This window comes from Ahaetulla prasina, chromosome 1, assembly GCF_028640845.1.
Source record: "Ahaetulla prasina isolate Xishuangbanna chromosome 1, ASM2864084v1, whole genome shotgun sequence".
In the NCBI taxonomy this organism is placed as follows: domain Eukaryota; kingdom Metazoa; phylum Chordata; class Lepidosauria; order Squamata; family Colubridae; genus Ahaetulla; species Ahaetulla prasina.
In genome coordinates this window covers 13,257,039-13,270,179 of record NC_080539.1, presented here as the reverse complement: position 1 = coordinate 13,270,179, position 13,141 = coordinate 13,257,039, and the positions used below count along the sequence as shown (strand labels likewise).

The following is a 13,141-nucleotide window of genomic DNA, read 5'->3' as shown; positions in this document are numbered from 1 at the left end:
CTTGCCTCAAAGAAAATTGGGGCTTCTTCCTAACTCATGCCTATTATCATACAAAATAAGCTTTGCAGTGCAATTATCCAATCCAGTGATGCAGCTGTGGGAGTCCTTGGTGGTCTCTGAAGCTTAGTAGTGTTCTTGCACTACATAATGGTTTCATTACCCAACCAGGTAATATCTTCAATGCTAGAAGGGAGTAGGGTTTGCTCTCTGTTTATAGTGTACTAGTGGCTTGCCCTGTCAGTGTTGGTAGGGCTGTTGCTGCTTTTTTTTCTTGGAAGTTCCTTAATTAGGCCCTCGCAGTCTGTAGAGATTCTCAGTCATCCAGCTCATGGTTGTCCCAAAGGTGCTTTTTTTCAGGAGACAACTGGACAACTGGAAGACATTTTGCTTCTCATCCAAGAAGCTTCTTCAGCTCCCCACTATCCTGTCAGAGCTGAAGAAGCTTCTTGGATGAGAAGCAAAATGTCTAAAAAAGAAAAAAACAAGGAAGTGCAGTTGCCTCTTGAAAAAGCATCTTTGGGGAGGCCCCAGCAGCCAAGTTAAGAGTGACAGTCACCTTCTAGGTCAGGGGTCTGCAACCTTGGTCCCTTTAAGACTTGTGGACTTCAACTCCCAGAGCCCCTCAGCCAGCAAAGCTGGCTGAGGAACTCTGGGAGTTGAAGTCCACAAGTCTTAAAGGGACCAAGGTTGCAGACCCCTGTTCTAGGTCCCTTTCTTCCCTCAAATATCGCCATCTAGTGGTGGCTAGGAAGCATATCTTTTCTGTAGCGGCGCCTTCTGCTGTGAAACATCCTTTCCCTGGTAATCCAACAAGCTTGCAATCTCTTCGCTTTCTAGAAAGCTGGTAAGAGCTGGCTTTTCTCACAAGTAGTGGATTGTGTAGTTCGATACAAGTTGTTGATTTGGCACTAGGCTTATAGAGTAGAGTAGAGTGGACTGGACTGGACTGGACTGGACTGGACTGGAACGGAACAGAACAGAACAGAATTCTTTATTGGCCAAGTGTGATTGGACAAACAAGGAATTTATCTTTGGTGCATATGCTTTCAGTGTATATAAAAAGACAAGATGCATTCCTCAAGATCAGGGGTTTCCAACCTTGGTCCCTTTAAGACTTGTGGACTTCAACTCTCAGGACTCCTCAGCCAGCTTTGCTGGCTGAGGAACTCTGGGAGTTGAAGTCCACAAGTCTTAAAGGGACCAAGGTTGGAGACCCCTGCTCAAGATCATAAGGTACAACACTCAATGATAGTCATAGGGTACAAATAAGCAACCAGGAAACAATAAATATCAATATAAATTATAAGGATGCAAGCAGCAGTCATGCAGTCCTAAGTGGGAGGAGATGAATGATAGGAATGATGAGAAGAGTTAATAGTAATTCAGCCGTAGTGAATAGTTTGACAGTGTTTTCATGTTTGCTTGATAGATTGTTTAACTGTTGCATTTTTATTTTTGCTTTTCCCTACCCAGCTGCCTTGTTAGTCATGTTATATGAACACAGTCTATACAGACATAGTTTAGGCCCCTTCCTATTTGTACCTCTGTGTGAGACGTGGCTGCATGATTTCTCTCTTGTTCCATGTAAAATACAGTTGTCCATTACCTGAAAGCATTCATGGATGTAAAGAAAAATATAGAAATTGGTTTTCAAGCCTCCCTGACTTACCTTTTGTTTCTATGTGGTTAATTCCTATGTCACTCCTCTTGATGGGGGAGGGCAGTGGGTTTTCCATGAAAAACAAAAATCGGGAAAGCAGGAATTTGCCAGAACTTTGATCCCTAAAGTGAATGTCTGAAGCAATAATGGCCAATCAGAAGGCAGATTCAGAGCTGCAGCTGAGAGTATCTGCTCTACATTTCCTAAATTTACATCAGAAGCGGAGGGAGAACTTTTAGTCAAAGACACACTCTTGATTTGTCCAAATAGGGTTGCTTCAATCATAGAAGGAATTAGGAAAAAGTTTGGGAGTTCTGGAAGTTTTTGGAGAATGTATAATAATTTTGGCAGTGGTTTGTTCTCCAAGCTTGTTTCAGTTTAGTTTCTGAACGTTTCGTTACCAGACTAGGTAACGTCATCAGCAGGATTTTCTTGTCCTATTCTCCTTTGCTTATAAAATGTCTTGTGTGTCAGTTGGTTGTAAGATTGGTTGTTCGTTTGGAGCTATATTTAAATTCTGAGCAGCTGATTGGTTCTCCTGTTGCTGCTCAGAATTTAAATATAGCTCCAGACGAACAATCAATCACACAACCAACTGACCCAACAAGACATTTTATAGGCAAAGGAGAATAGGACAATAAAATCCTGCTGATGACGTTACCTAGTCTGGTAACGAAATGTTCAGAAACTAAATTGAAAGAAGCTTGGAGAGCAAACCACTACCAAAATCTAAAACCCGAGCTACAAGTATTTTCGGTTATTTCAGTGTATAATGGGTGTCTACTTTGTCTAGTCGAGGTGGCTTTGGGAGTTCCAATAAGACACTCTGCTTTAGACTAAGAACAGGGTTCCTTATCCTTGGCAACTTTAAGATGCGTGGACTTCAACTCCCAGAATTCCTCAACCATCATGCTAGCTGGGGAATCCTAGGAGTTGAAGTCCACACCGCTTAAAAGTTGTCAAGATTGAGAAACAGGTGGGCTAGAGACAGCAAAAAGGAACTTTTTCTTCACTGTCTCCTTTTGACACATGATAGCTGCATCAAGTGAGTGGTTTTGGTTGCTTCTTCCCTCTGCATTGAAACAGGCCCTGGGACCTGAGCCAGGCTTTCTCCAATGTTTCTCCTCTTGCAAAGTGCACCGTTCAGACAAAAACGTGCTTTTCCATATATCCGATTTGTGTAGGGAGTGAGAATGATTGCTTGAGGTGGGCAGGGGAAGGACACCGGGAGGGATAGAGAGATGTACACATTATCCCTGTCCAGTAAATGTTTTGTATCTTTCCCCGAATCCTGATGGTTGATCGGTCATCTTACCTCTCTCATCTTATGTCTGTGAAGCATCTCTGCCTTGCTCTAAATCAGCCGTTTTCATCCAACCTTCCTCGCCCAGGTACACATTCTCTAACTCTTTCTCCTCCTCCCCCTCCATCTGTTCCATTCTACTCGCATGAGCTATTGCTTTTGGGAAACGAAAGGAATTTGTGTGTGTGTGTGTGTGTGTAACATGGCTAGTCAAAAGATGTCTACCCAATTGAAGGGCTTATCACAGGGAAGAGGGCATTTATTCTCCATTGCACCCAAGGACGGGACACGAAGCAATGGGTGGGAGCTCATCAGAGGGAGGTTCAACCTGGAAATAAGGAGGGATTTCCTGTCCGGATAAACATTTGTGTGGGATGATTTAAGGACTCCTATCTTGGGCAAGGGATTTGAGTAGAAGACCTCCAAAGTCCCTTCTGGCCCTATGATTCTATGATCCCTTTGACAAAGGGAAATGCAGGATGAATTGGGCCTCGAGTGGATATCCTACTCCAGGGCTCTGCAAACTTGGCTCCTTTAAGACTTGTGGACTTCAACTCCCAGAACTCTGGGAGTTGAAGTCCACAAGTCTTAAAGGAGCCAAGTTTGCAGAGCCCTGTCCTAATCCATCTCCGATGGAGATCATTTAACCTCTCGTTCTGTTCCCTTTCAAAGCCTTTGGGGCATTTTCCACAATTTCTTCAGAAATTGCCAATTATGGTGGAATGTAGTGGGTTGGATTCCCAGGAGGGAGGGGGCATGCATGCCAGAGGAATAAGAGGCAGCTCAGTCCTGATACGTTGTGTGAGGGAAAGAGGGAGAAGACAGGTAATAATTCTCAGAGTATATGACAGTGCTTCAAGTTGGCAAGATTGATTTGTAAGGCCCAAAAACCAAGATAGACATGTGGCGAGTTCTTTATTGCTCCACACCTATAAATAGATGCTTGCCAGGCTAAGCACCCTACTATCTGCATCTACCATATATACCCTGGGAACTATTACGGAGGAACTGCCTTCACCCTCTTTCTCTCACACAACCCATCTGCACTGACCTGCCTCTTATTCCTGTGGAATGCATCACTTCAATAAAATCCAAACCAAATATGGTAGAACAAATGAATTATTAAATACACAGGGAGAGAACACAAATTTAGGTGATTTTAATGTTACTTAAATTTTACATCAAATTTAGTTTCTGCCCTGGCCTCTTCACTTTTGGGAGTGTTTCCCTGGAGTGTCACGTGCAACCTTCACCCCGAAAATGTTGGTGCACCTCCGAGCTATGGATTCGGAGGTCATTCTGGACTGGTGTCTTGGGTTTTAGCAAATAATGTCATTGTTACAAGAAGAGCAGAGTCTTAGAAAACAACAAAATCCCATCCCATTGAGATCTTAGGATGAGGTTTGAAAAAGGCAAGGATCTCAGTTGAGTCCTGCAGTTTTTTCCCAGAAAGGCCCAATTCAAGGAAACTCTTTCTGGCCGTTGTTCTGCAGGGACTGGTAGGCAGAACAATAGCAATAGTAATAACACTCAGACTTATTTACCATCCCATGGTACTTTACACCACTCTCTAAGTGGTTTATAGCGTCATCTTGCCCCCAACCATCTGGGGTGTTGTTGAGGTGTTACCGACCTCAGAAGGCTGGAAGGCTGAGTCACCCTCCATCCCTGTCAGGATCAAACTCCAGGCTGTGGGCAGAGCCAGCCTGCAATACTGCATTCTAACCACTGCGCCATCAGGGCTCCTGAACAGAAGTTCCCTTTGGCTCTTTGGGTCACAAAATTTTAATGTTTTTTCTTTGCTAGCATTGCTCACCTTATTCTGTGGTCTTCCTAGCTCCAAAATCTTGACGTTTAAGAGGGTGGAGTTGATTGGCTCTCTCTCATAACGGAGACCCAGATCCAAGCCATTATTTGATCTAAGACATTCCAGGGATGTTGGAACGCAACTGCCACAGTTCTGAGCCAGCATGGCCCTGGGGATTATGTTGCAGAGGTGGGCTGCTGGGGGTTCACAGGGGTTTGGGAGAACCTCTAGCTAAGATTCTGTGCAGTTCAGAGAACCCCCAAATCCCACTCCTGGCTGGCCCCGCCCACCCTACCCCTTCCAGGGTCCCCATACGGCCCGTTTTGGATGCAGGTTAAGTGCAGGGCCCGCGCAGAGGCTCGGGGAGGGCAAAAAATGGGTCTGCTGGAAGTTCAGGAAGGCCAGAAATGGGCCCGCTTCCAGCCTCCAGAGGGCCTTCAGAGCCTGGGGAGGTCGTTTTCGCCCTCCCGGAGGCTCAGTGAAAGCCTCCGGAGCCCAGGGAGGGCAAAAAAGTTCCCCCTCTCCACCCCCCCGTGCTGTGGTGCAGGAGGCCAACTAGGCCACGCCCAACATGGCCACTCCCACCCAGCAACCGGGCAGAGAACCCCTTTTTGAAGCCCACCCCTGGAGATTGTGGCTTAGCACACAATTAGCTACCAGATCACCTCCATGTGCCACAAATATGTCTCACCTACTTGTAACTGCTCAAATCATTGCAATCTCTCGAGAGAAGAGTAGTGGAGAGGAAGCTGTTCTCTCAGGGAACATGTCTGTTCTGAGAGGTTTTCACAGCGCCTTGATTTAATAAGAATTGCTTTGTTTCTTAACCCCAATATTTGTCCCCCGTTTCTTTGAGATTTTCAGATTATCATCAGTAAAAACCTTTCCTCTGGGCAGACTTGTTTACGTGCAGAAAAGTGGCAACTCACACAACTGCTGCCAAGAATATAGTGGGTATATATTTCTTTTCCTGCTGCAGGATATACTAATCCGAGTGACGCCTGGGGAAGCTGGCCAAAGTGTTACAAGAACTGTTCGTCCTTGCACAGTTCTGCAAGGACTCCGTGCTACATTTTGACAACTCAATCTCCCCTTTATTCCCTTACTTGTCGATATTCGGGGCAGGGCGTTAGTTTGGAGTTGATGTTACAGTCAATCTTGTTCTCATTTCTAGAAATGACTGATCCTTTGCCCTGCAAATTCTAGTTAGAGTCCTTTGTGCATGTTAACTTCTACACTTTGGGGATTGCAACAAGGCAAAGTGGAAGTGTAGTGAAGTGTAGTGAATTCTGGAGCTCTGCCATTGTTGAGTAACAACTCCATCCCTGGTCCTTGTCTTTCTAAGAGGGTTGGGTTAATAGGAAAAATTAGCATGAACCACGTTGCTTCAGCAATGGTGGAAGTTCATCTGAGAAGTTACTCTTTGAATCAGTCTCTGGAACCTGTCTCTTTGGTGGAGATCTTGGTGGTCTCAGAGCTTGATTGTTTAGAATAGAATAGAATAGAATAGAATAGAATAGAATAGAATAGAATAGAATAGAATAGAATAGAATAGAATAGAATAGAATAGAATAGAATAGAATAGAATAGAATAGAATAGAATAACAGAGTTGGAAGGGACCTTGGAGGTCTTCTAATCCAACCCCCCACTTAGGCAGGAAACCCTACACCACTTCAGACAAATGGTTATCCAACCTCTTCTTAAAAATTTCCAGTGTTGGAGCATTCACAACTTCTGGAGGCAAGTTGTTCCACTGATTAATTGTTCTAACTATCAGGAAATTTCTCCATAGTTCTAGGTTGCTTCTCTCCTTGATTAGTTTCCACCCATTGCTTCTTGTTCTACTCTCAGGTGCTTTGGAGAATAGATTGACTCCCTCTTCTTTATGACAACCCCTGAGATATTGGAACACTGCTATCATATCTCCCCTAGTCCTTCTTTTCATTAAACTAGGCATAACCAGTTCCTGCAATTGTTCTTCATATGTTTTAGCCTCCAGTCCCCTAATCATCTCTGCACTCTTTCTAGAGTCTCAACATCTTTTTTACATCATGGTGACCAAAACTGGATGCAGTATTCCAAGTGTGGCCTTACCAAGACATTATAAAGTGGTATTAACACTTCATGTGATCTTGATTCTATCCCTCTGTTTATGCAGCCTAGAACTGTGTTGGCTTTTCTGGCAGCTGCTGCACATTGCTGGCTCATATCTAAATGGTTGTCCACTAGGACTCCAAGATCCCTCTCACAGTCACCACTATTGAGCAAGGTACCACATGCACAAGATACCTGTGCATTTGGCTTTTCTTGCCTAAATGTAGAACTTTTGTTTATAGACATTTCATTACCCAACTAGGTAGCATCCTCCCCAACTAGTTCACTGTTGGGGAGTGAAACATCCACAAACAGAAGTCCAAAAGACCAAACATAAGTCTCACCTGTAATCAATGTACATTTCCTGCATTCTGCATTTCTCAAATCACCTTCAAGAACCAGCTTTCCAAACTGATAATTGATAATCCCCAAATTCAAAAATGATTATAGCAGGTAATTCCAACTCTAGGAAAGGACTGAATGAGAAGTTTCTTCTTAAATACTGGCAAACCACTTTCTTCCTCCTTGCTAAACCACCCATCTTCTCCTATCTGCCCCAAATCTTTTTAAATATTTGGATGGTCCCCAGTTTTAAAGTGACAGGAGAAAGAAGGAAATAATTCCGTTCCCCCCTCATCTGCATATATGTTCCGTCTTAAATCCCTTAGTTGACTTTTTAAAAAAAAATTCTGCTCCCAAAAGCTGTCAGTACCTTATTCTTCCTTCTTTAGAGAAGACTTAAGTCCTTTGACCCATTTCTATAATTTTCTCCCCTTGAATTTTAGCTTACATCTTCTCATAGGAGTATTTGTACTTCTCTTTCCATCATCCTTCTCTTTCTCATTTCCTGACCCATTTCTCTCTTTCCTTCCAAACCTTTTCTTATCCCTTCACATTCATTTGATTTAAAACAGGGGTGTCCCACCTTGGTGACTTCGGCTGGTTGGGGAATTCTGGAAGTACTGTAGACGCAGGGGTGAAATGCAAAATTTATTACTACCGGTTCTGTGGGCGTGGCATGGTGGGGGGGTAATGTGACTGGGTGGGCGTGGCCAACCTTTTTTTTTTTTTTTTACTTTTAAAAGCATTTTTTCTACAACTCTTTGGCTGAAGAGGTTGTGAAAAAATGCTTTTAAAAGCCTGTGATGATCAGGCAACTCAGCTGGGATCGCCAGAGGAGAAAAAGTTTTTAAAGGGTTCTGATGATCTCAGCTGAGTTGCCTGATCGCCAGAACCTTTTAAAAGCATTTTTTTAACAACCTCTTCGGCCAAAAGAGGTGTAAAAGAAATGCTTTTAAAAGTAAAAAAAAAACAACCTCTGATGATCGCATGGCTCAGCTAGGGTGGCGGGGGGGGGAAGGGCAGGGGCAGGGATTTTTGCTACCGGTTCTCCGAACCACTCGTCGCCATTGCTACCAGATTGGACGATCTGGTCCGAATCGGGAGCATTTCACCCCTGCATAGACGTCTACAAATCTTAGAAGTCCCAAGGTGGGACTGGCCCCTGATTTAAAATCTCAAATATACTCTCTCTGCAGAAAGAGATGCAAGATTCAGTTCACACCCTTAATTGTTAATGAAAAAGTGTGCAGTCCAGAAATAGAGAGGTCACGACCTCTTGTTGAATCACAAACTGAACTGGAATTAGATGATCCCTCTTTTTTTTTTAAAAAAAATTGGAATACTTTTTGGTGGGAAGGTTTTGAGTCAGCGTTTCAATCCTTAGCCCTCGCCCCACAAATCTTCAGGCCTGCATTTTGTATTCTGTGACTTCCCTTCTCTTAAGTGTTGACCTTACTATTACTATTATTATTACTATTACTATTTCTTATTATCTATGGAGATGCTCAACCATCCAAGCCATGGCGGTGCCAAAAGGCATTTTCCAAAAGGCAGCTGGAGTGGGTGGTGGTGTTTGTTTGTTTTTCTTCCTTGAAAATGTTTCTGAAGTTTTTGCAGGATACACATTCCTCTCTAAATTGGATTAATACTGCCCTGTTTAGGGAGAGGAGAGCTTTGGAAAGGATTTAATGGTGGAAATAGGTACAAATCTATCCCAAACCCTGGTTTTTAAATCTCTGAAAAATAGGGTGTCCTCCATCTTAGGGGATATGGTGGACTTAAGCTCAAGAAGCACCCAGATTGCCTCTTAACTGCTCCTCTCCCAGTGCCTGATCTCGCAAGCCCACAAGGATTCCATAAAGATATAGATATATCTAAATTTAAAAGTTATGCAGTCCATTTCCCTGCAACTGGATGGTACCAGTAGCCTGAGCTATGTATATTTGGTAGCCAGCAGGATGGTGAGGTTGGGAGCCCAAGAATGTGGAGGGTGCTTAGGTTTCTGCTGCCTGCCAATTCAATTCAGCTCCATATGCACTTCTATGCACTCCTTCCTTCCTTCCTTCCTTCCTTCCTTCCTTCCTTCCTTCCTTCCTTCCTTCCTTCCTTCCTTCCTTCCTTCCTTCCTCCTTTTGAAACACCCTTGATGCAGCCAAGTTACCTTATTTTACCATTGCTATAATCAACTGTCCAAGGTTTTACGCTGATTTGCCTACCGGGGCCTTTCTTTCTTTCTTGACGCATTTATTTTTTTTCAAGGAATCGACAAGGAGAACGTGGAACTGTCTCCAACGGCCGCACACGCCAACAGCGGGAGGACTCGCCATGGCTCAGCTAGCCAAGTGCAGAAGCAACGGAGCACCGGCAGTTTCAAGCGCCACAGTGTTAAGAAGATGGTGTGAAGCTTTTTCTTTTTAAAAACAAAAAACAAAAAAAACAAAAACAAAATCCTGACTTATTCCCTCTGGCCCCACTTCCCCAAAACAATCATGCCGCACTTAAATTTGATCCTCCCACCTCCTCACCCCTGTCCAACATGGTGCCAGGCAATTAACTTTTGAAACAAGTTCTTGTACATTTATTTTGGATTTTCACTTCGATTTCATACAGCTGCCTTTTTTTTAAAAAAAAAAAGACTCGCTCCTCCTCTGATCATTTTCAAACCAGTGATTTCAAAGCTGACGAGTGGGGACTACATGAGGAACTGGAAAAAATAAAATGAATTATAGGCAGAAGTAATGATAACTGTATCCGAAGACACAGAAATCATGGTCATCTTACTTCGGATAGCTACATTATTATTATTATTATTTTTTGTAAGTTGAGGGATTATTTTGATTGGGGGGGAGTGTTTCTTTTTTACAGCTTATTTTGTGTCTACTTTTTTAAGTGTTAATATTCAATTTTGTTTGCACACTAGTGAGATTTTTTTGGGCCAATAAACTTGCATAGTGTAGTGTCCTCTTTAGCTGTGGACTTCCTTTTACTGGTCCTCTGAGCCCAGTTCTGAATGTTGTAAGTTGTAAGGGGAACACCGTTTAGATTTGTCAAGATATACTCCTTTATTTAATCATCTAGACTAGTGTTTCCTAACCGTGGCAATTTCCAGGTGTGTGGACTTCAACACCCAGAATTCTCTTCAATGGCCACACTAGCTGTGGAATTCTGGGAGTTGAAGTCCATTCCCTCAGAAATTGCCATGGTTGAGAAATACTGAACTAGATATTTGAGGAGATGGTGTATCCCTTGATGCTTCCAGAAATAGCACCTTGTGCAAGATTGAACAAACTCTTTGAATTTTGTTAAACTTTCCACCACTTTGTTTTTTAGATTCCCTAGACAAACCGTGCATGGATACCTGCACGCACACACACACACTCATACACACATATACATCCCTCTGGCTGACCTAAATTATGGTAAGTGCTTTTATGGAACATTTTTTGATTGCTATGCTGCATACACTTCACAGTAAAGTACAAGTAATAAACAGAGAAAAATCAGTGATCCGTAACCACCACCCCTGAATTTTATGGCCAAAAGAAGGTGGAATAATCTGGATATGCTGTTTTCTCTGATATTTTGACACTTGCTTTCCACCAAGGTTTGAGAAACCTCAACCGAGAAAACAACAAAACAAACTAGCCTTACCATGCCAGCTTTATCCATCACCTCTTGATTTTAAACCGGAAAAAAAACCAGAAATTAATTAACTGTTGAAAGTTATACTTCCACACCTCCACAAATAACTAAACTACCCCTTAAGGCCCCTGTAATGAACTTTCAATGCGGATTTTCAGTAAGTGAAATTCCACAGCTAAATCTTTCAGAAGATGGTACAATGAAGGTCCAGATTTATTACTGTCAGGTAGCATGTTATATTAGCAATTCATTCAAAGCGTAGTTGTGTTTTTGTATATATAAAAATAATTGCTTTTATTGTATCAGTACGGAGAAGAACCGTTTAATCTTGTTACGTCAGGGGAGGTGGGCTGCGAATACAGTGTCGGATGCCAACTGTCTGCCAAACCAAGAAAAGTCACAAAGAAGTTGATTGGGAAAGAGAGGATTCCCTTGGTCCATTGGATCTGTAGCTGAATTAATTGAAGCACGAGTGGAAAAGGTGGAAGTGGAAGTTCCTTCAGGCTTTAAGTGAAGATTTCTGTACTCAGAGGAGGCCCAGCATTTGTCCCAAGACTTAGGTTCATTCCTGGTCTCTTTGCGATATATGTTGTCATGCCAAATCCAATGTTTTGGAGAAGTTACAACTACTCTGCCAAAATTGCTCCATGTGCCACACAGATGATACAGCCACCTGCCAAAATCGGTGGTGTGGAAAGGTGGACACCAAGTGGATTATCACTGAGTGCCAACAAAGTTGGGGAAATTTCCCTGGCAGTCAAGGAAGGCTCTTCCAAAATCTTTTGGACTTCTGTCTGGTTACCTGCATCCGTTCCGTAACCTGAACCACACCTGGAGAGGAGGCTCCATCTAAAGCCAAACATCTTATTCCAAAGAAGCCTGTTTATTCTAGACTGGCCTTTTCTGGATGGAGGAGGGCTGCTGCTCCTAAAATTTCCTGCCAGTGGGATGTTTGTTTGGTCTTGCCTGGAAACTTTGGAAACCAGATTGCACTTATTAAAGGAGGCCAGAGTGTGTTCCACCTGTAGAATGAGACATGCTGGCGGTATTGGTTAGGGGTTTTGAGAGATGTAGTCCAATATCTTTAGAGCAGGGCTCTCCAAACCTGGCCGCTTTTAAGATTTGTGGACTTCAGCTTCCAGAATCCTTTAGCTAGCCATGCTGGCTGAGGAATTCTGGGAGTCGGAAGTCCACAAGGGGTTAAAACGGCCAGGTTCGGAGATCCCTGCTCTTAAAAGCTGACAAAAGCTAATAACAGCCTCTAGGTGACTTGTTGACGTTGGGAGGAGTAAATGTCCTACTCCAGAAGGATTTGAGAAGAAGCCCTCTGCTTTGTGTCCTCCTCCTCCTCCTCCTCCTCCTCCTCCTCCTCCTCCTCCTCCTCCTCCTCCTCCTCCTCCTCTGCGAATCCAAAAATAAGAATCTCCAGTCAAGTTCAGCTTTTTTTTGAGTTTGCTGAAACTGGTTTCCTTCGCCCAGGGAACCTCTAAGAGGCATAGATTCAGAGTAGTTGTAAGAACATTTTAAATTCCTTTTTAGAGTTAGTTTCGTTGCAGCATCTTTGCGGTCCGCCGTGCATGACCACAGCTGGGAGGTTTTTCACCTTCAGGAGGAAAAAGTTTGAGCCTTTTCTGGGTATTAGGGGATCATCTGAATCAGGGGTCTCCAACCTTGGTCCCTTCAAGACTTGTGGACTTCAACTCCCAGAGTCCCTCAGCCAGCAAAGCTGGCTGAGGGACTCTGGGAGTTGAAGTCCACAAGTCTTAAAGGGACCAAGGTTGGAGACCCCTGATCTGAAGTCCTTGGTGGACTCAGCTTGACAAAGGAAAGGGGTGGTAGAGGGGCTTTGTGGGGAATACCGGCATGGCACAGGAACAGCAGTATGAATGCACCCAGATGTATTCCCCATGGCATGTAGCTAAGTCTCCCCTTAGTAGAAACCATCAGGATAGGTTCACACATCAAATCTGAGCTGAAGTGAGGCTGGAGAGTTTGTGGTTCAGAAACCCAGCCATGTTGGGTGAGCTTGGACAACACTTTAAAGCGGGTGTCCAACTTTGGCAACTTTTTAAGACTTGTGGACTTCAGTTGCCGGCTGAGTTGAAGTCCACAAGTTGCCGAGGTTGGACAGCCCTGCTTTTAAACTGCAGCTAGTCCTCAGCGTACGACCACAATTGAACCCAACATGTCTGTTAAGTGAGACATTTGTTAAAAGTTTTGCCCCTTTTTATGACCTTTCCTGCCCCTGTTGTTAAGTGAATCACTACAATTGATAAGCTAGTATCCCAGTTG

The 13,141-nt window shown here is 43.6% G+C and overlaps 1 protein-coding gene across 5 annotated transcripts in view; it reads left to right on the top strand.

Moving 5' to 3' along the window:
* The window catches only part of NF1 (neurofibromin 1), a 265,222-nt gene extending 252,994 nt beyond the window's left edge, over positions 1-12,228 (top strand). For all 5 annotated transcript variants that reach the window (XM_058164229.1, XM_058164226.1, XM_058164230.1 and 2 more), the window contains one exon: positions 9,467-12,228. In XM_058164229.1, the coding sequence (XP_058020212.1) occupies positions 9,467-9,609 (143 nt within the window). In that variant the 3' untranslated portion in view covers positions 9,610-12,228. The remainder of the gene's footprint in view (positions 1-9,466) is intronic.
* The last annotated feature ends 913 nt before the right edge of the window (positions 12,229-13,141 follow it).